Genomic DNA, 21,589 nt, shown 5'->3' with positions numbered 1-21,589 from the left:
AGAGGGAGGGAGAGAATCCCAAGCAGGCTCTGTACTGTCAGCACAGAACCCAATGCAGGGCTCTGACCCATGAACTGCAAGATCATGACCTGAGCCAAAATCAAAAGCCAGACACTTAACCGACTGAGCCACTCAGGCGCACCTAAATCTGATTTTTAGTTGTCTTTCTCAAATGCACTATCCCCATCCATGGAGAACACTGAACATAAGCTAACATTTCCTAAGTGACTGAGAGCTATCATGATAACAGTGATTGTAACAAGATTCACATGGAGCTGCAGATGCATGTGGAACAGCACCTGCTCCTACAAGCAGTCCTGGATGAGGGTTTCATTAAAGATGTTCTGTTGGCTGTGATCAATTAACATGGCTTTCTACAACATCCAACACAAGTAGCACTCCATGAGCCTTTACACACAACGAATGAGTCTCCGTTTCTTGAGCCCAGCTCATGTGCTTGGCAGAGTACAGCACATACAAATGCATGTCTCTGATTCCTGACACATCGTTTCACCAGGCAATGCTCAGGGGAGCTGTACGGAGTTGTGATTTTCATTCCAACTCTAGCACTTCTTATCTAAGTGACCCAAGGTAACTGACAAAACCTATCTGAACATTTTGACTTTGTATTTCCTTCTGTAAAACGTGGACAAAACAGCAAGTGTGTGTATATATATAAATCCACAGAATCTTGCTAATGTCTTAAAATTATGCCAAGGGACGCCTGGGTGGCTTAGTCGGTTGAGCGTCCGACTTTGGCTCAGGTCATGATCTCACAGCTCATGAGTTCGAGCCCCGTCTCGGGCTCTGTGCTGACAGGTTGGAGCCTGGAGCCTGCTTTGGATTCTGTGTCTCCCTCTCTCTCTGCCCCTAACCCACTCACATCCTATCTCTGTCTCTCTCAAAAATAAATAAACATTAAAAAAAATAATAAAATAAAATAAAATAAAAATAAAATAAAAAAATAAAACTATGCCAATATTGATAAGTCTTCTCCCCCAAGTCTCAGTTTTCTCAAATGTAAAAGGATGACCAGATAGTTTTTTTGCAATGTCTGCTCTAGCAATAAAATCTTGTGATCCAAGAACTTCTACCTGTGGCCATGAGAGATTAATAGGATCTGGATTTACCTTCCTGCCATAAAACAACTAGGAAAATGGACAAATACATGAAACCACTGATTTCATACACTGGACAAGGAGCACAGGACTATAATACCTGAGAGGCAGAGGAAACAAAGTGAGCCCTATGACTGCCTGGTTTTCTGCCAAAAGACATATCTCAGACCACAGAACAGGAAAGGACATCCCAGTCATGCAGGTCTAAGTGGAGGAGATAGAAGTAAGAATACAGGAAGTCTAAAGCAGCTGGAAATTCTGAAGAGGAGAGAGCTAAACAAAAAAATCTCCAGAAATCATAGCAAGAGTTCCCTTGAATTTTTGATGAATACTAACACACACTAGTATAGGTGATATTCCAGGAAGTTGGAAAAGAACAACCAGGGAACTGCGTACTGAATAGTTCCCAGAGTTCATATATAGCCGAGAAGAGTCTGAGTTACTCCCAGCCAGAGTGGAAAGCCCTCAAAGCATTCAGTAGAAACCTCAAAAGGGCCATACCTTACCAGTGGAGTTAAACTATCCCTGTAGCAAAAGCTATTATAGACCTGCCCTAGCAAAGTTTTAAATTAGCTTTGTAAAATTAGCTTTGTAGCTTTCCTGTTTCTGTGGTCTGAGATATGTCTTTTGGCAGAAAACCAGGCAGTCATAGGGCTCACTTTGTTTCTTCCGTCTCTCAGGTATTATAGTCCTGTGTTCCTTGTCAGTGTATGAAATCAGTGGTTTCATATATTTGTCCATTTTCCTAGTTGTTTTATGGCAGGAAGGTAAATCCAGATCATTATTCGCTCAGAAAAAGCATCTGAAAAAATTCCACACTTCTTCATGATAAAAACACTCAACAAACTAGAAATAGAACTTCCTCAACTTGAAAAAGGGCATCTATAAAACACTCAGAACTAACATCATATTCAATGGTAAAAGGCTGAAAGTTGCCCCCGAACAGGAACAAAATAAAGATGTCCACTCTCACCACTTCTATCCAGTATTGTCCTGGGGGTTCTAGCCAGGACAATTAGATACGAAAATGAAATAAAAGGCATTCAGATTGGAAAAAAAAAAAAAAAAAGTAAAACTATATTTGCAGATGACATAATCTTATATAAAGAAAAAACTAAAAACATATTAAAACTAAAAAACAAGTGTAGCAAGGTTGCAGGATACAAGATCAACATACAAAAATCAATTGCAAATAGAGTTTCAGTTTTACAAGATGAAAGAGTTCTGAAGGTGGATGGTGGTGATGGTAGTAAAACATTATGAATGTATTCACAAAAACCATTTACTTTTGCTTCCTGGCACTTGTTAGCGTTTTCAATTGTACTTACTTGTAATTTTTTGTTTAATGCTTGTCTATCTCCATGCCAAACTCCATGACAGAAAAACAATGTCTACTCATTCAATCCCTCTAATAGGTCCCTTCAAGGCCTGGCACACAGCAGGCACTCAAAGACTGAATGAATGAATGAACAAACGAACGAATAAACAAATGTCACCATCGTTTGCTTTTATAACAGTACATATAGCCTTGGCTGGCCTAAATCTAGGCTTCCAGACCAGCTTTACACACAGAAGTATTCAGGAAAAGAGAACAGCTTCAGCAGCAAAGATAGAGCCTCTCAGAACTAAGTCAATAAATGCAAGTGAGATCTGAGGATTTTTGCCTCAACCATGTATTTTATCACATAAACATAAATAGTGTTCTGACTGGCTTGGCAATGTTCACAAAAGGCCAAGCCTTTTCCCAAAATTCCACGATACATGAAAGAAGCAAATACAAAAACAAATAAATATATAAATAATGAGGACAATGAAGTGCACAGATAAATTTCAGCAATTTAAATCAAAGATAGGAATAGCTGCTGGTGGAAAGGACTGAAGGCAACCAAATCCCCCACTAGGTACAAACTGCAAACACAGACGGCAGAAAAGAAAATCTGCAGTAAGGAGTAAGAAATAGAACATTCTTGCTCTCTTGGGGAGTAAACAACTAGTGACATGTCAATTCCAAGACTCCCTAAGGGCATCAATATAAACAATATGGTCATAATAATCTTCTTAATGCACATTACTCTTGGCCCTGAAATATTGAAGGGCTCTTCCCTGTCTCATCAATTCAATACAAACTCTTGAGTCTGGGACTACATATGAAGCCATCTGCTTTCTTCTCCACTTTCATTTCCATTCTCTAAATATACTATATTTCTGGGGCACTGGGTGTCTCAGTTGGTTAAGCATCCGACTTCAGCTCAGGTCACAATCTCACAGTTTGTGGGTTCAAGCCCCACATCAGGATCTCTGCTATCAGTGTAGAGCCTGCTTCAGATCCTCTGTCCCCTTCTCTCTCTCTCTCTGCCCCTCCCCTATTCTTACGTGCTTTCTCTCAAAAATGAACATTTAACATAAACATTTTAGGGGCGCCTGGGTGGCTCAGTCGGTTGAGCGTCCGACTTCGGCTCAGGTCATGATCTCGCGGATCTGTGAGTTTGAGCCCCGCATAGGGATCTGTGCTGACAGCTCAGAGGCTGGAGCCTGCTTTGGATTCTGTGTCTCCCTCTCTCTCTGCCCCTCCCCCACTCATGCTCTGTCTCTCTGTCAAAAATAAAACAAACAAAAAAAATTTTAAATAAACATTTTAAAAAACTAAAAAAAAATACTCTATTTCTTTTTTTTTTTTTAACGTTTATTTATTATTGAGAGACAGACACAGAGCATAAGGAGGGGAAGAGCTGAGAGATGGAGAGACACAGAATCTGAAGCAGGCTCCAGGCCCTGAGCTGTCAGCACAGAGCCCGATGTGGGGCTCAAACTCACAAACCACTTGGGGCGCCTGGGTGGCGCAGTCGGTTAAGCGTCCGACTTCAGCCAGGTCACGATCTCGCGGTCCGGGAGTTCGAGCCCCGCATCAGGCTCTGGGCTGATGGCTCAGAGCCTGGAGCCTGTTTCCGATTCTGTGTCTCCCTCTCTCTCTGCCCCTCCCCCGTTCATGCTCTGTCTCTCTCTGTCCCAAAAATAAATAAACGTTGAAAAAAAAAAAAAATTCAAACTCACAAACCACAAGATCATGACCTGAGCCAAAGCCAGACGCTTAACTGATTGAGCCACCCAGGTGCCCCCCAAAATACTCTATTTCTGCTGAACCCTATTACTGCTGTTCTTCATTTTCTTCTGTGCTTTGCTTTCTTCTATCTGAAATGACCTTCCCTTAGCAACTACTCTTGGCATTTACAAATGCCCATTCCCAGGCCTTCCATATTTAAAATCTCTGCCGAAAGTAACCTCCCAGCAAGTGCCCATGATGCTTTCATTTTCTTAGAGCATGTTTCACTTTTTTGCCTTCTAAATTTCCACATACCTGCCAAGACTCATGGAGAGTTCTTTGGGGGCCTGAAGAAAAAATTATCTGTACTTCCCATTCCCATGCCAACAAAGTGCAAAACAGCTAAATATCTTCACAGAGGAGTTTTATTGAAAAGCCATATGGTCCACCATCAGCTCCTTTCTGGACAACTGGCCAGCCCCCACCTATGACTACTTCTACTTGTTATAAATTATTTGAGGGTTAGGATTGTGTGCACACCTAGACCCAACTGTCAAAAGAAAAAAGATACCCAGAGCAGGCACAGCTAGAAGTCAGTACCCAAGCAACAATACCCTGAATTCAAGTTTCCACATAGCAGAAAACAAGAGCACAATGTCACACCATCATTTCTGTTTCATGGCTTTTTGGTTAATTCGTAAAACATCATTATCTTAGAATCAAAAGAATAAGGTCCCCTTTTATGCTTGCAGAGTTAGCAGGAAAAAGTAAACAAAATCCAACAGTGAAGCTATAAACATGCATGAGGTCTCTTGCTAATGCTATCTACCATAACTAAGTACAATCCTTTGAAAACAGTTGGGCAGTAAACATCAAGACCTATCCACATTTAACACAAGAATGTAATTCAAAATTAGACAAAATTCTAAGTGTATAAATGCACAATTTTACAAGGGAAAAACTAGACAGCCTAAACAGAGAAATCCTTAATTTTGATCTGTCAATAGAAAATATGACATGCAGCCATTAAAATAATAAATATGGGCTATTTTTGAAAAAAGCAATAAAGTGGAGTGCCTGGGTGGCTCAGATGGTTAAGCGTCTGGCTCAGCTTATGATTTCACAGTTCTTCAGTTCGAGCCCCGCTTCAGGCTCTGTGTCTCCCTCTCTCTCTGCCCCTCCCCTGCTCATGCTCTCTCTCTCAAAAATAAACATTAAAAAAAATTAAAAGAAAAAAAGAAAAAAGCGGGGCACCCGGGTGGCTCAGTCGGTTAAGCGTCCGACTTCGGCTCAGGTCATGATCTCGTGGTTTGTGAGCTCAAGCCCCACATTGGGCTCTGTGCTGACAGCTCAGAGCCTGCAGCCTGCTTCGAATTCTGTGTCTCCCTTTCTCTCTGCCCCTCCCCTGCTCATTCTCTGTCTCTGTCTCTCAAAAATAAATGTTAAAAAAAATTTTTTTTAAATAAAAAAGCAATAAAGTGAATATAGCTAAAGACTAAAAAGGAGGCCTAAGAAATTAAAAAGCTAAAGGGTTAGTGTTATGGGCTGAATTATGTCCCCCTAAAATTCATATACTGAAGTCCTCATCTCAGGCACCTCAGAATGTGACTGTTAATTTGGAACTAGGGCCTTTATTAACACAAGGTGATTAGGGTGGGCCACTCCTATCAATCTGGCTGGTGTTCTTATAAAAAGAGATTAGGATACAGACAGGTACAAAGGGAAGACTATGCGAAGACACCAAAAGACAGCCACCTACATGCCAAAAAGAAAGGCTTCAAAAGAAACCTTCATCTTGGATGTCTAGCCTCCAGAACAGTGAGAAAATAAATTTCAGTTGTTTAAATCAATGTGGTACTACTATGTTATGGCAGCCCTAGCAAACTAGTATAGTTAATGTGGCATGATTACAGGTAAAGACTTTTTCTTCTTCCAATTTCTTCTTAAAATATTTTACAGCTGGTTTAACAATAGTTCTAACATCATGAATTCCCTCTACTGATGCTAATTTTCTCTTCTCTTATCCTATACATGGTTGTTTTGAACATAACTTCACAAAGGAAAGGGAGCGAGGATAGAAATTTTCAGCTTCATGATGCTGAAAAAATGCCAATACCATGATTTTTACTCCATGGCAAACCACTCTAAAGGAGTGGGTAACTATGAACTCCAGAAAGCCCAGTGTCCTGAGCATGAGGACATACATTCCTCCAAACAGAGATAAGAATTAACCAGCTCATCTTCTGGAGCACAACTGTCCACCAGGGAGGGGTCTGGCCTGTCCCTAATGCTGCAGTGCTATTTAAACACCACACTGAGTTAGCTAAGACACCTCCAGATTCTGGCAGTCTAACTGAAGAAAAGAGAGGCTATTTTAGGACATGGAAAAAGATTCTGATCAAAGCCTCCTGAGGGTGGGAAGAGAGATGGAAGGGCAAGGAATGCTGCCTACTTTTCAGCTCTGCTGGGAACTCTCCATGTCCCAGGGTTCGGGTCCATTAGTATGATACAGGCCAGGTAAGAAAAGGCAGAAACAGCTCACCCATATCCTGGAAACGAGGAGTACAACCAGGCAGATCCAGACAGAAGCTTCTTGGCAGGGGTGGCTTAATAACATTCTTAAGACAGATGAGAAAGAGGAAAGCAGAGCAAGACTAGCAGGCAAAAAGAAATCAGAGAGAGGGAGACTGGAAGCCAACCGTACATGGAGAGTCCAGTGTAGACAAGACTCTCTTCTTGTCTATTTTGTTCCTCCCACCTTTCTCCCAAAGGGAGATGGCTGAGGACTGCATGGGACGTGATCCCTCTAGGACACAGATGGTGTCCTCAGAGGCAACCTGCAATCCTGAGAGTGGGCCTCAGGGCTATGGCTCCAGTCTTAGGCGCAGCCTAGCAGCAAAAGGTCAAAGCTTAGATATGGATAAGAGAATAGGCACCCAGGAGTCTTGGGTTTGACTATCTGAATATGGCAGGAGTCTGGTCACCAGACCTGCATTACAACAGTAGCTAGGGGGACTTGCAGCAAGTCTGACTTGATGCTGATCACCTGGGCAACCTCATTAAAACTGTTTCTTGGGGGGTGGGAGGGAGGGGAGGGTGGGTGATGGGTATTGAGGAGGGCACCTTTTGGGATAAGCACTGGGTGTTGTATGGAAACCAATTTGTCAATAAATTTCATATATATAAAAAAAAAATTTAAAAAAAAAACTGTTTCTTATTGGGGCACCTAGGTGGCTCAGTCAGTTGAGCGTCTGACTTCAGCTCAGGTCATGATCTTGCAGTTTGTGGATTTGAGCCCCACGTTGGGCTCTGTGCTGACAGCTCAGAACCTGGAGCCTACTTTGGATTCTGTGTCACCGCCTCTCTCGCTCTCTGCCCCTCCCCTGCTTGCTCTCTGTGTCTCCCAAAAATAAAATAAAAACATTAAAAAAAAAAACCTGTTTCTTATTGACCTGGCCTACCGAGCACATATTAATTAACAGTAGATGCTCAACAAATGTTTTCTGAATGAAACAGTGAATTAAATAATTAAAAGAGAAGTAAAATCTACTTAGTAGCAATAGGCTAGGTTTCACAGCCTAGACTTGATGTAGGTGAGTGGGGTGAATAAACACCACTGTGGCATGTAGATAGACAAAGATAAGGAAAGTTATGTCATTAATGTGCCCCAAGTGCCACAAAACTATGTCAGGGCTGCCTGAATTACCAATGTCTAAAGTGAGATGTCAGGTCTAACTCATAAAACTTAGCCTTCCTCAGCTCAACCCTATCTGGACCAAGATCCATTAAGTCCTCTGCCTTCTCTTGGGCGGGGGGGAGAAAAAAAACAGAAACAAAAAAATGAGAGAGGTTTTTCAACATTCATCTCCCCACTTAAGTCCCCACCTTCATTATCCTGGTGGGTACTGAGAAATTCCTTTACTCTTAAGAACCTCAAGAAGATTTCCCTAGGAACACTGAAGGCTTATTGTCCATTGGTTTAAAGTCGTGGAATGTAGTAAGCAGCCATATGTTATAGGACTAAACAGTAACAACGACCCTCAGCATAATCAAGTCTTAAGATCCTAGATAAGAAAAGAAGAATCTACATATATGTGATGGAATCAGCAACCTACAGAAGCCTTCTCTAAGAAAGAAGTTATTTCAAGGTCCCCAAGACCACTCACACATATATAATCGTACTCGTAGCTAAATTTTATTACAGTAAATTATATTACAGTGAATTTATCAGCAAGAGAAAAGGGCAGGTGGAATCTAGAGAAAACTGTGCATGGGCTTCTTCATGTTCTCTCCTTCCTGTAAAGGTATACACTAAGCATGCTCCCTTCTACAGCAGCAAACAATGTAGTGACCTGTGTGCTACATCTGTACCTAGGGAAGTCTAACAGAGACACAGCAGCCAAGGTTTTTATTGATAGACACAGGCACTGTCTGCCTAGCAACCATTAAAATCCCTAATTCCAAGAAAGAAAGCAGGTGTTCAATATAAATCACATTAATTGTACGAAGAGTCTAGGCACAGTGAACCACTCTTATCAATTAGGAAATGGAGGGAACAGTTCAAGTGCTAAGTTCCCAGATGTGAACCCAGGACCGACCTTGCAAGCAATCCCTTCTGAAGCCTCAGGCTTGCTCAGTTAACTCTTTTCAGATTTGTAAATGTTGCCAATGAGAATGAAGTACCTCCCAAACTAAGAGATGGTATTGGGGAGCTGACAATCTAAAAACTGCATTTTTTTAAAATGTTTATTTATTTATTTTTTTGGGGGGGGGGAGCACATGGGAGGAGCAGGAGAGAGGAAAGACAGAATTCCAAGCAGATCCCATGATGTCAGTACAGAACCCAACGCAGGGCTTGAACCCATGAACCGTGAGATCATGACCTGAGCCAAAACCAAGAGTCAGACACTTAACCAACTGAGCTTCCCAGGCATCCCTAAAAGCTGTATTAATTAGTTATAAAATATATTGTAATTTTGATGACTGAAGCAGTTACTATAAAATACAAAGCTAACAGCGTTGTAATTACAGAATGTTCTTGTAATTATCCAAAAAGGCCGAAGAAGGCCAGTTGAGCTTAAGGTGCATTTCTCAGAATTACTGAGTGAGAATAGGTCCCCTGCTAGAACTGCAGGACTGGGCTTTTTGTTTTTTTGGTTTTTTTGATTCTTATGTTTATTTCTTTTTGAGAGAGAGAGAGAGAGAGAGAGAGAGAGAGACAGAGTATCCAGAGCAGGATTCACGCTGCCAGTGCAAAGCCCAATGTGGGGCTCGAACCCATGAGCCATAAGATCATAACCTGAACAGGTCGGATGCTCAACTGATGAGCCACCCAGGCGCCCCTGCAGGACTGTCTTCTTAAAGATCACCCACTCCCCTGCAATCTCTTCTATCTTCTTCAAGTCCAGCAAGCAAACTTCTGGTAGGATTTTTGGTCCTCCTACCAAGAAGAGAATGTGCTGACTAGCTGGCATGAATTTTATTTGATAAGCCAGCACCGTGGTCCATTAGTCAGGCTCATCCAATGATAACAGTTCTTAATCATTAGGTATCCATGTGCCTGCCTTTATTTGTGTCATTTTGTTGATCCTCATAATAAACTCATAAACTCTTAGCTAATACTGTCCTTATATTTTGAAAAGAAACCAAAGGATCATACTGGGGAACTGACCTACCCAGAGTCACACTCATGTAAGCAAACGATACAGGATTCAAATTCAGGTAGTCCTATCTCTAGAACTCATATTCTTTCCATTTTATTGAATTCCTCCTTCAGTCAGAAGTCAGGTTGGCATCAGTCTCCCAGGACCTGCTCACCCTGCGGGTAAGTGAGAAATCAGGTTTAAGAACCCACAAAGCCAAGGAAGGAGTAGGTCACTATGACAGAGTGCCTAACACAGCATTTCAACTTCACCACTCACCAGAGCCACAAAACGACTCTGAACAGCAGCAGGCAGGTCTCCAGTCTCCCTACTCTTAGACAACAGATCTCTTTCCATCTGTCAGGAAGATGTGTGAAAAAAGAATCCCATCCCTTCAGTGCTAATACACTTTAATGAGTCTCATCACACCATGGGGAGGAGGGGGGGAAGAAAGCTGACATTTACTGTTCACCTATTCTGCCCAGGCACTTTATGCTTTGAACTCATTTACTCCTCAAGAACCACTTCATTTCACACATAAGGAAACAGGCTCTGAGAATTGAAGTAACTAGCCCAAGAGGACAAACAGTGACAGTGCGGGGACCAAACAGGTCTGACTCTGATATCTCTGTTCCTTCCAACATCTGAGCCACACCTTTGAGTCGCCTTTCACCTTTCTCCCAAGGAAAAGATACCCCCAGCATAAGTTGTCCTTTCTCCTCTGAAGGAATCCTGGGTTCAGTTCTCTGTCTATGACAGTTCATTACCCCTTCCTGGCCACTGTCCCTTCTTCACACACCATCTTTTACCCAGTCTAACGCTCCCTCTAGACTTCACGGAAAAACAATGCGCGGACTTGCATTTTAGAAAGCACTTTCAGATTTAGAAAGCACTTTCAGATTTACCATTCCACTTGCCCTTCACAATGATGTGAAGTGGGGAAAGCAGGTGAAAGCAACTCCATTTTATGAGAAAGAAATCTCTCCAAGGTCACGGAATAAAAAGCAGAGGAAGATGGGAGCAGAGCCCCAGGTTTTGACCCTGGTCGTTTGCTCTTCCCACTGCTTCTCACTGCCTGCCGCCCCTGCCTCTGCGATGTCACAAGGTGCCCCCTCGGCTCAAACCCCAAACCCTGGCCAGTAGCTCACGTCCCTCGTCCGCCACCCACCCTCAACGTCCCTACCTGCCCAGCCCACTCCCTGCCCAAGTCCCTCCACTCTCCTCTCTTCACCAGCGCTCTTCACCAGGCCCATGGGCCTCCTCACCCCGCCGGCTCCCTCCCATCACATATCCCCTCCAGTCACAGGAAGCTCGAGACCCCCTCTCGATCTCCCATAGACCCTCGCCCCGCCCCCTCGCTTCGCCACCCTAGACCGCTCTCCTGTCAGCTCGCGGCCCAGGCGGCCAAGGCTACCTTCTCCAACGATGCCGGTCTCTGCACCGCCAGGGAGCGGGCCAATGATAGGACCGTATTGAAATAGAAGCCCCGTGAAGCGCCGGAGCCGGAGCCAGAGCTGCTGCTGCTGCTGCCGCCGCCGCCGCCGCCGCCGCCGCCTCCTCCTCCTCCCCCTCCCCGGGCCACGGCCGCCGCCATCATCGCGCGCGCGGCGGCGGTGCCGGCTGGCCTCCCGCACCCGCCTGCGAGCGACAGAACTCACGGCGCAGGCGCGGCGGTATCCGGCTTCCCCGCCACGTGACCTCTGTTGTCGACACTGGGTGGGGCGTGGCCGTGGGGCGATCCCACCGCTGGAGGGGAGAGACAAACCGAGGGATAGGCTGAGGTCGCGCACACAGGGCGTGGTCCCCCCCAAGCCGCCGGGCAAGATGGTCAGCTCCGGAGGCGGGGCCTCCCTCGCAAGGCCGGCGGAAGGAGCTCGCTCCGCGACCGTGGGGTGGAGGGGCGTAGAACTTCTCTGGACCTCGGGCCGCGGAGACTAGGGGCTGCAGAGCGGTGGGTGCTTCCCGAGGGCCTCGGGAGGGCGGCCTGGACCCCTGCGGGCCTGCAAAAGCCGTTCCTCGCCTTGGCCACGCACCTCCCTTTCCTGCCCAGACCGAGACGAGCGGCGGCACCATGTCGGCCTACCCCAAAAGCTACAACCCATTCGACGACGACGCAGAGGATGAGGGCTCCCGGCCGGCCCCGTGGAAGGACGACCATGACCTCCCCGATGGACTCGGCGCGCCCACCGACAGGCAGCAGTACCTGCGGCAGGAGGTGATGCGCAGGGCAGAAGCCACGGCCGCCAGCACCAACAGGTCCCTGTCCCTCATGTATGAGTCCGAGAGGATAGGCGTCGCCTCTTCCGAGGTGAGTCTTTGGCAGGGCTGGGCGGCCCTACCAGTCTGAATTGTCACACGGGGTCAAGAAACGTTCACTTTGCAAAGAGGTGTGTATCTTGAGTGCTTGAAAGAGGCAGTTTGCCCCCAGTAATCTTCCATAGTTATTAGCAGAGCTCGGGTTAAGGAAATGGATTTTCTGTTTCTTTTATATAATTTCCTGCCCTTCACCCATCCCTGAATGGCTGAAGTGACCCATGAGACCCTGAGTGACCCAGAATGGGCGAAGATTGTGCGTGGTGTGTGAAGCGTCAGCAAATGGGACTTGAGTTCTTTCCTGTCACTGACCACTTCTCCCCTTCGCCAGTAGAGATGATGAAGTCTGTCTGGACAATTGCTGAGTAAGCCATAATCCAAGTTTGGTCGAGTCTAGGGCCTTGCCTTTACTTCCCAAATCCAGATGAAGATGCCCTAGGTAGTGTATGGTTTGTGACAGTCCATTGCTCCAACTCACCTTTGTCAATTCTTCTTTCCACCCATAGAAGATTTCAGGGACCCTAAGTGAGAATGGTTCTTCCTTAGGCTCCACATTTTCTCCTTAGCCTACTAATGAAATGGTTTTGTTGGAGCATTTGGGTTTTGTTTTGTTTTGTTTGTTTTGTTTTTTTAAGTTCTTAAAAATGTAATAGTAGATCACTGGTATATGAGCTGAGATTAATTTTAAGCATTTGTAGTTGTTGTTGTTGTTTTTTTTCCCATGACCTGAGCCAAAATCAAGAGTCAGTCATTCAACCAACTGAGCCACCCAAGCACCCCATTAAGCACTTGTAGCTTTGAAACTTAAGTGCTGGAAGCTAAAATGTTGTCTTCCTCTGTGGGTCTCTGTGACTCTTTTCTCTGGCAAAGTTTATTCTGACCTGATTACTTACAGTGTTGGGCAGTTTGAGGTGTGTTGATTAATTTCTCAAATAGTCATCTGGGTCATTTCTCCATTGCCACTTTGTTGGTTATTTTCCTTCCCTGCTTCTCCCTATTACAGTATCTCTCATTGGCCCATCTTCCTGTCTTTGGTCTCCTTAAGGAAATTTAGGTGTAGTTTTTATATCTCATATCTACTAGATTCCTGTGTTTGAGTTTAAATGAAAAATGTTGACTAAGATTTGGGAAGATTGCCTAAGGTCTTAGGGCCCTACTAGAGGAATTACTTAATTGCGGGTCCCAGGTCCAAGGAAGCCAAGTAAGAACTGTGTGAAGGGACATCTCTGAAAACGGTGAGAACAAATGAAATAGGAAATTAGAATGATAACAAATCATGGCAAAGGATAAACTTGAATCTGGTATTTAAGACTACGATTTAGACAGGAGTGAGGAGGGGGAGAAAGAAGAGCAAGAGGGATGTTCCTAGGGCAGAGAGGAGCAATGCAAAGGCACCAGCCCACCACCAAAGCTCCTGGGCTCCAGTAGGGAAGTGATGCACAGGTTGCATTCAAGGAAAGAGCCCAGAGGAGGCAGCCTAGGAGCCTTCATGGTCAGAGGAAAGTCTTTTCTTCAGAGGGAAGGAGAATCACGAACATAATAGAGATGAGTGGTTTCACATGGATCGTGGTGACACCGCCCCCCCCCATGCTGCCCCTAAAGGTCCTTCTCTTTGTGTAAAGGGGACTGTGAGAACAGAGGCAGAGTGGCACCTCAGGCTTGTGAGGCTTGGACTGAGCCAAGTTGGCATTGCTCTGAGAGGTACATTATGATCATGACTGGGTAGGTGACAGACAGGCACTGTCATCAGTATAGTGACACTGAATTTTTCCAGGATTGAGTCAGTTCTTAATTATCAGAGGCCTTGGGAGGCTGGAATGGTCAGCTCCCCCCTCCCCACCCCACTCTGTACTCTCCAGACTGCCTTTGAATCACTCTTTGATTCCAGTCAGAATGGGAATGGGGCTGGGGCTGGTAAGCTCTTCCTGCCACTGAGTGTACATTGTGGCTCCCAGCCGACCCAAGTCACCTGCTAACCTCCCAACATAGAGCCCCTGTGCTGAGCCATGCCAAAACATGATAGGTTCTTATAGAGGATTAAGAGTTTGCAAATATTAGGTTGGGAAGACATCATCCCAGGTTGGCTGAAGTAGGAAAATTACTGAGTCTGGTCAGCTCTAGAGAAGGAGAGCTGCCCTCCTCCTATGAAACCTGACAAGGTTTGTTTCTCACAAGGAGTCTAGCCACAGGTCATGACCACCAGGGGCCAGAATTAGAGCAGAGCAGGTTGTACTCAACTGGCCTGGTAGGCACAGTCCAGAACCATAGAGAGGCTCGTAGGCCACTCAGCAATTCTTCTGTGTTGCAGGCATAATTTATTTATTCTTTTCTTTATCTATGGTTTAGCTATTATGAAGCAATATCCAGTCACATAGTTTAAAATTTAGAACACACAGAAGACTGAAATTTCCTCCGACTCCTCTGCCCCCACAGCCACCAGTTACTATCAATTCCTTCAGTGTCCTTGTGGAGGTATTCTATCTCTAGAGACATATCTATAGTCCTTTCCATTTATTTATTTATTTATTTATTTATTTATTTATTTATTTATTTATTTATTTTGAGAGAGATGTGGGAGGGGCAGAGAGGGAGAGAGAGAGAGAATCCAAGGCAGGCTCCACACTGTCAGTCCTTTCCATTTATTTATTTATTTATTTATTTATTTATTTATTTATTTATTTATTTATTTATTTTGAGAGAGATGTGGGAGGGGCAGAGAGGGAGAGAGAGAGAGAATCCAAGGCAGGCTCCACACTGTCAGCACAGAGCCCGATGTAAGGCTCGGACTCACCAACTGTGAGATCATGACCTGAACTAAAACCAAAAGTCAGATGCTCAACCGACTGAGCCACCCAGGCACCCCACTTTTTTTTTTTTTTTTAATAATTTTGACTTAAGCAGACACATTCTGTATATTTTAGTCTGTGTGTTTCTTAATAGGCTTGGAGGTTATTCCCCAGCTATCTATAATGCACTGCTCTTTTTTTTTTTCAAATAGCTGTTTCATATTCTACTGAATGAATGACTTGTATTTATGTAGCCAGTCCCCTAGTGATAGCCATTTGGGTTGTTTGCACCTTTGGGCAAGCCTGTGGAGACATGCCTGCCCAGGGTGTTCCTTGTTCCCTCTGGCAGCTGAGCATGCTCCTGTGTAGTTTTGTGAAACCTGGGATCTCATTTCAGGGGAGTCCAGCAATAAACGTTAGACCAGAGCCTGAAGGCTGGCGCAGTAACATCAATGGAATGGAAGTGGTGTTTGGTAGGCCATCACACAGCCATGTAGGCATGGCTGACCACTTGCCTGACTGGCAGACCTGAGTGTTTAACCCCTCCAGAGGTCAAGCATGTGGCTGAAAGCCCCCATCATAAATCACATTGTTAGCATAAACTATTTGGCCTACCCTAAGGACTCAGGTAAATAAAGATACTTTTATTGGGGCAATCTAAGGGCAGGGAGCCAGGCAGGGCCTTTCTTTAGAACATGCAGGGTGTAGACAGCGCAGGCCTGCTGAGTTAGTCCTTTAGTGTGGGCCCCCAGTCAGCCTGCACACATGCGGTGGGGAGCACCAGCGTCTCCACCTTTGCCCTTGGATTCTCATACAATCTAAGACTAGGTTTGTGTTTTCATATCCACTCTATAGTACTGCAGTAAGACGGGGCCCCACTTTGAGCATGTTCCATGCTCATGTGTCCCCACCAGCTCTTGTGTATGTGTGTGTTCCACTGGAAAGGAAGTGACATAATGGAGATGAATTTCAAGTTTCTAGATTCAGCTTACTGATTCCAGATTGATTTCCACCTACTTATCATTCAATATCTGAGTTTATTTTTTCTTTTTTTAATGTTTATTTATTTTCAAGGTGGGGGAGGGGCAGAGAGAGGGGGACGGAGTAGCCAAAGTGGGCTTTGTGTTGACAGCAGAGAGCCTGGTGTGGGGCTCGATCTCATGAACTACAAGATCGTGACCTGAGCTGAAGTTGGATGCTCAACTGACTGAGCCACCCAGGTGCCCCCTGAGTTGTTGGTTGTTTTTTTTTTTAAGTTTATTTATTTATTTTGAGAGAGAGGTGAGGGAGGGGCAGAGAGAGAGAATTCCAAGCAGGCTCTTCACTGTCAGCACAGAACCCAATGCAGGGCTCAGTCTCATGAACCATGAGATCGTGATCTGAGCCAAAATGAAGAGTTGGACGTTCAACCAACTAAGCTACCCAGCTGCCCCTCGATACCAGAGTTTAATTACAAGTTCAATACAAGGACCTTAGTACTGATATTTTCCCTCAGAACCTCAGGACCTGACCTGGTCAGGAGGACAACTAGACCCGACTGACCTTATGAGATGCATCAGCTGTGAATTGCAGTTGGGATCTAGTGGTCACTGCTGCCCTCTGTGATGCCTGCTGGGTCCTGCCTGGCATCCCTCCTACTCCCTCACCTCATGCTCACATTTCTCCTCCTCTCTCAGCTCCCCCAGCTGGCCCTGCTGCTCTGGGCTTCCCCACTGCCCAGAATCTCTTGCCACATCCCAACCCTTTGCCTCCCTAACTTCAACTTTCAGTTTCCCCTTCAATGTTGCTTCATCAGACAGCCTCCCTAACCACCCACCCCCCCCTTAAGTCAGGCAAGGAGTCACTGTGAGGGGCCTACCCTGGCAGAGCGGCCATCATGTGTGTGTAGGATAGCTTTCTTTCTGCCTACCCCGAGAGACTGTAAGCTTGCTTTCTCTGGTTTCTCAGCACTGCAGTGTCGTCAACCAATGAAAAGTCAAATTGAACTTGACTCTGTGCCCTCCACCAAGACTGTAAGCTCTGTCAGGGCAGAGATCTGGGGCTGATTAGTTCACCCCTGAATCCCTAGCACCTGGAACTGTGGCTGGCAGAGAGTAATATCTGTTGGTGGATATCTTGCAGGACCCCTGTCTGTGTGTGTTTTCTATCAGCAAGGATTGTGTGACGTGTTCACACCCTCACAGCTGGGACATAACCCATCTGGCAAGAAGTTGCCTCATATAGGACAGAGTATGCCCTCACAGGGTCTTCAGCTGTCTTTTGCTTCCTCTTGCTGTATCAGGAATCCCTGTTTGACAAGAGCCACAAACCAAAGGGGAAATTGAGACATCCCCTGTCTCTGTGCTGTCCCTCAGCATAGTACCATTGGCCCAACCAGATCTTTTCTCTGACCATTTTCTTTTTCTAGTTTAACTTTAAAAAACTCCTTTTGGTTGGGAATGCAAACTGGTGCAGCCACTCTGGAAAAACAGTACGGAAGTTCCTCAAAAAATTAAAAATAGAACTACCCTACGATCCAGCAATTGCACTACTAGGTATTTATTCGAGGGATACAGGTGTGCTGTTTCAAAGGGGCACACTCACCCCAATGTTTATAGCAGTGCTGCTGACAATAGCCAAAATATGGAAAGAGCCCAAATGTCCATCGATGGATGAATGGCTGAAGAAGATGTGGTATATATATACAATGGAGTATTACTCAGCAATCAAAAAGAATGAAATCTTGCCATTTGCAACTACATGGATGGAACTGGAGAATATTATGCTAAGCGAAATTAGTCAGAGAAAGACAAGTATCATATGACTTCACTCATATGAGGAATTTAAGATACAAAACAGATGAACATAAGGGAAGGGAAACAAAAATAATATAAAAACAGGGAGGATGACAAAACATAAGAGACTCTTAAATACAGAAAACAAACTGAGGGTTGCTGGAGGGGTTCTGGGAAGAGGAATGGGTTAAATGGGTAAGGGGCATTAAGGAAGACACTTGTTGGGATGAGCACTGGGTATTTTGCATAGGGGATGAATCATTGGAATCTACTTCTGAAATCATTGTTGCACTATATGCTAACCAACTTGGATATAAATTTAAAAATAAATTAATAAAAAAGAGAAAACTGCTATTGGAGCTCAGGGCTGGGGAGGAGGGTGGATCGCCTGTAATGCTGACATCTGAGCTTTGCATGCATACCCTTTACACTGAGGCCATTCTCTTAAGCTCCGCCCCCTCCCCCCATAGCCACCCTTGTCTCTCGATGACCTCCATTCTCAAAGGGAGCAATGATGATAGGACATGGCCCCCCTTTTAGGGGATAGGAGGATGTCTGGAGACTGGAGTGTTTGAGGCCTGCCTTCATAATGGCTGGTGCGGGGTCTACCTAGCTCATCCTTTCTGTCCTGGCATTCCTGATATTGCTCTGCCAAGCCCTTCTTTCTCTTTAGTTAGAACTAGGTCATAAGCACTTGGAGCCTGGTCCTTTCCTCGGCCTCAGGAGGAGTTTAGCAGAAGTTCCTCCTCTCCTGGCCTCCTGATCAGAAGATCACCTTTGGTGAACACCAGCTTCCAGTTCACAGACACTTCCAGAGACCAGAATAGCTCTCACTTCACTAGCCTTCCAGCCTCACAGCAAGACAGGCCACCTCATGGATTTCTCTTCACTTCGATCATAACATCTAAGTAAGACATTTGGTTTCCTTACCAAGTCAGCACAGTGGCACAGACTCGGAGTTTTTGAGAGACTGTGTCAGCTGTGAACAGAAGGAAATAAGGTCTCACTGTGAACTGGGGAAGATTTTGTCAGCTGTTGGTCACTGCTGCCACTCTCCAAATTGAGGTCGGGAGGCTGAGGCGAGACGGCAAGTGGTTGGCAGGCCAAGGACCTGCCTCCTAGTACAACAGAGTCCTGACCAGCACTCCCACCCCCAGTTGCCAGGCCACCTCCTGGCACATGCTTTATCTTCTGCAGTGGGAAAAATAGGCTAGTGGGACTGGACTATGAGCAATACATCAATTCAAAAAACCTGTGAATGCTGGAGAAAACCATTTCTATCCTAATTTACATCTCTGCCTTATTCCAGAAAAGACTTACCTTAGAATGGACAGAAGTTGGGGCACCTGGGTGGTAGTCAAGTATCTGATACTTGGTTTTGGCTCAGGTCAGGATCTCACATGAATTTGAGCCCCACATTGGACTCTGTGCTTATGGCTTAGAGCCTGCTTGGGATTCTCTCTCTCCTTCTCTCTGCCCCGCTGCTCACTCTCTCCCTCTCTCAAGGTAAATAAAAAAATAAAAAGAACGGACAGAAGCTAACAATACTGAGGTGTTGAGAGACTCTAGATAAATTAGCTGCTCTGGGGGTTTTTTGTTTTTTGTTGTTTTTTATTCTTTCTAAAAATGAGCCCTCATAAGATTTGACCACAGTCCAGAAAAGAGTTTTCCTTTTGCTTAAAAAAAAAAATCTGATGGTTTCTTCAGACATGTTTCATGAGCTGGTGAAAAATAAATGTTCAAAGCTGTAAAGCTTAGAAGTTATAAGTTTATTTCCAACAAGAGTTCAGTTCCAACTGCCTAAAGCTTAGAAGTTATATGTTTATTTCCAACAGGAGTTCAGTTCCAACTGCCTGCATGGCTCAGTCGGTTAAGCGTCCAACTTTGGCTCAGTTCATGATCTCATGGTTCATGGGTTTGAGCCCTGCATTGGGTTCTGTGCTGACAGCTCAGAGCCTGCAGCCTGCTTTGGATTCTGTGTCTCCCTCTTTCTCTGCCCCTCTCCCACTCCCCACTCTGTCTATCAAAAATGAATAAATGTTAAAAAAAATTTGCTCAGGACTCTGTTTTTAGGTATTAAGAGAGAAATCTCTTAGGATTACCTGCCATAGCTAATATAACTGCTGAACCACAGCAGATGCAGGGTTAAAAGAGGGCAGGGGCTGCCTCAGGAAGTAAATAAAACAGGGAAAGTTTGAGAGTCTTCTGGCTGGAAAGGCAGATCACAGAGAAAACATGGCTGGAATGGCCTGAAATAGAGGCCAAAGCAAGTTTGGCACAAAGAAAGGAAGGTGTTAGTGTTGCTGAGGTGGTGAGTTCACATCCACCACCAGAATCATATCAGCTCTTGAGGAATATGGTCCAGGCTCTCCCTGTGGCCACAGAGTGTCATTCACTTATCCATTTGGCAGTCCTGCAGCAAGCTGCTACTCTGGGTGAGACATTGGGGACCCAGGGAAAAAGTGGGTCCCTGTCTCATGGAGCTTGCATGCTGTAAAGAAAACTAAGGTAGGTTGAGGGTATAGAGAGGTGGGTTGAGGATAGAAGTTCTACTTTAGAGAAGATGTTGAGGGAAACTTCTCTGAGGAATGGCCTCTGAGCAGAGACCTGAATTAAATGAATAGAGCCATACCAGTATCTGGATGAAGACCATTACAGGGAAAGAAAGTAGCATGTAAAAGGCCCTGGGGCAGAGTCACATTTGTTTTAAGTTTTGAAGCTGAAACTATGGATAAGTTGGAATCAGATAATAACAGGGCCCAGAAAGGACCCAGAACCTAGCCTGTGAAATAATTTTAAGACATGGCCAGGGCCAGGTGACTCCAGTGTCCCAGTAGAAATCCCATATGTGAAAAGGGGGAGTATAAGAGCCATAGGCCAATGGCAGGGCCAGGTCAAAGCCTGTAAAGTTACAGGGTTATTGGGGCCAGGAAAGGGGGAGGGCTAGAAAGTGTGCTGCCCGTCCAGGCCCTGCACTCTGGCCCCTGCCAGCACCCTTCATCCATGTTAACATGGTCCTGTGAGCCAGCATTATATGGGCAGGAGGGAAAAAGAACTCAGGAGCAAATATGAAAGAAAGCAGGTAGAGGCAGGACAGGGAAGGGCAGAAAAAGGAATGTGTTGTCGGAAAGGATAACGTGCTCTTCACAGATGACCGCGTCTGTGCCTATATGTGCTCACTGAGGGTTTGTGACAAACCTGCTGTGTGTGGTCCTCTGCAGAGAGGGAAAAATTACAAAATGGTATAATATAATGCCATCACCTCTTGTTTTCCCCAGGAGCTCGTCCGTCAGCGAGGCGTCTTAGAACGCACAGAGAAGATGGTGGACAAGATGGATCAAGATTTGAAGACCAGCCAGAAGCACATTAACAGCATTAAGAGCATGTTTGGGGGGCTTGTCAATTACTTCAAATCCAAACCAACAGAGACACCACCAGAGCAGAATGGACCCCTCACCCCCCAGGCCAGTAGCAGGTGAGTGGATCTTTAGCCATCCCGATATGAAGCAGCTGAAAGTGGGGTTTAGTGCAAATAGTCAAGATTTCCAAGCCACTTCTAGTGCCTTAAAGGGATCCAAGGTCTTGGTAAGTTACCAATTGTGAGGGATTTGTCTTCACACACTTTGAATTTTTTTAAGTTTATTTCTTTTTGAGAGAGAGAGAGCACAAGCAGGGGAGGAGCAGAGAGAGAAGAAGACACAGAATCTGAAGCAGGCTCTAGGCTCTGAGCTGTGAGCACAGATCCCAAAGCAGGGCTCAAACTCATGGACTGTGAGAACATGACCCAAGCCGAAGTTGGCTGCTTAACCAACTGAACCACTCAGGTGACCCTTTCTTCACACATTTTTTTTTTTTTTTTTTTTTTTTATTTTTGAGACAGAGAGAGACAGAGCATGAACGGGGGAGGGGCAGAGAG

The 21,589-nt window shown here is 45.2% G+C and overlaps 2 protein-coding genes across 6 annotated transcripts in view; one reads left to right on the top strand and one right to left on the bottom strand.

The window, feature by feature from the left end:
- Positions 1 to 11,422, bottom strand: part of PI4KA (phosphatidylinositol 4-kinase alpha) — a 112,592-nt gene extending 101,170 nt beyond the window's left edge. Inside the window, exon 1 of one of the 3 annotated variants that reach the window (XM_047090196.1) lies at positions 11,215 to 11,422. In XM_047090196.1, the coding sequence (XP_046946152.1) occupies positions 11,215 to 11,397 (183 nt within the window). In that variant the 5' untranslated portion in view covers positions 11,398 to 11,422. Of the gene's footprint in view, positions 1 to 9,833; positions 9,949 to 11,214 lie in introns of those variants that run through there. The other 2 variants (XM_047090197.1, XM_047090195.1) reach the window with 2 other exon arrangements.
- Positions 11,423 to 11,677: 255 nt separating this feature from the next.
- The window catches only part of SNAP29 (synaptosome associated protein 29), a 40,577-nt gene continuing 30,665 nt past the window's right edge, over positions 11,678 to 21,589 (top strand). For 2 of the 3 annotated variants that reach the window (XR_006964195.1, XM_047090259.1), the window contains exons 1-2: positions 11,678 to 12,108; positions 20,952 to 21,148. Coding sequence is in view for 2 of the 3 variants with exons in the window: in XM_047090259.1 (XP_046946215.1) it covers positions 11,872 to 12,108; positions 20,952 to 21,148 (434 nt within the window). In the remaining variant the exon portion in view is untranslated. The remainder of the gene's footprint in view (positions 12,109 to 20,951; positions 21,149 to 21,589) is intronic. The other variant, XM_047090258.1, reaches the window with a different exon arrangement.

The sequence above is a fragment of the Lynx rufus genome, unplaced genomic scaffold, assembly GCF_022079265.1.
Source record: "Lynx rufus isolate CCGP_SWC_20201006 ecotype Redwood Valley unplaced genomic scaffold, mLynRuf1.p SCAF_29, whole genome shotgun sequence".
In the NCBI taxonomy this organism is placed as follows: Eukaryota; Metazoa; Chordata; class Mammalia; order Carnivora; family Felidae; genus Lynx; species Lynx rufus.
The sequence above is the reverse complement of the archived record's forward strand: the minus strand, read 5'-3'. Positions and strand labels throughout refer to the sequence as shown.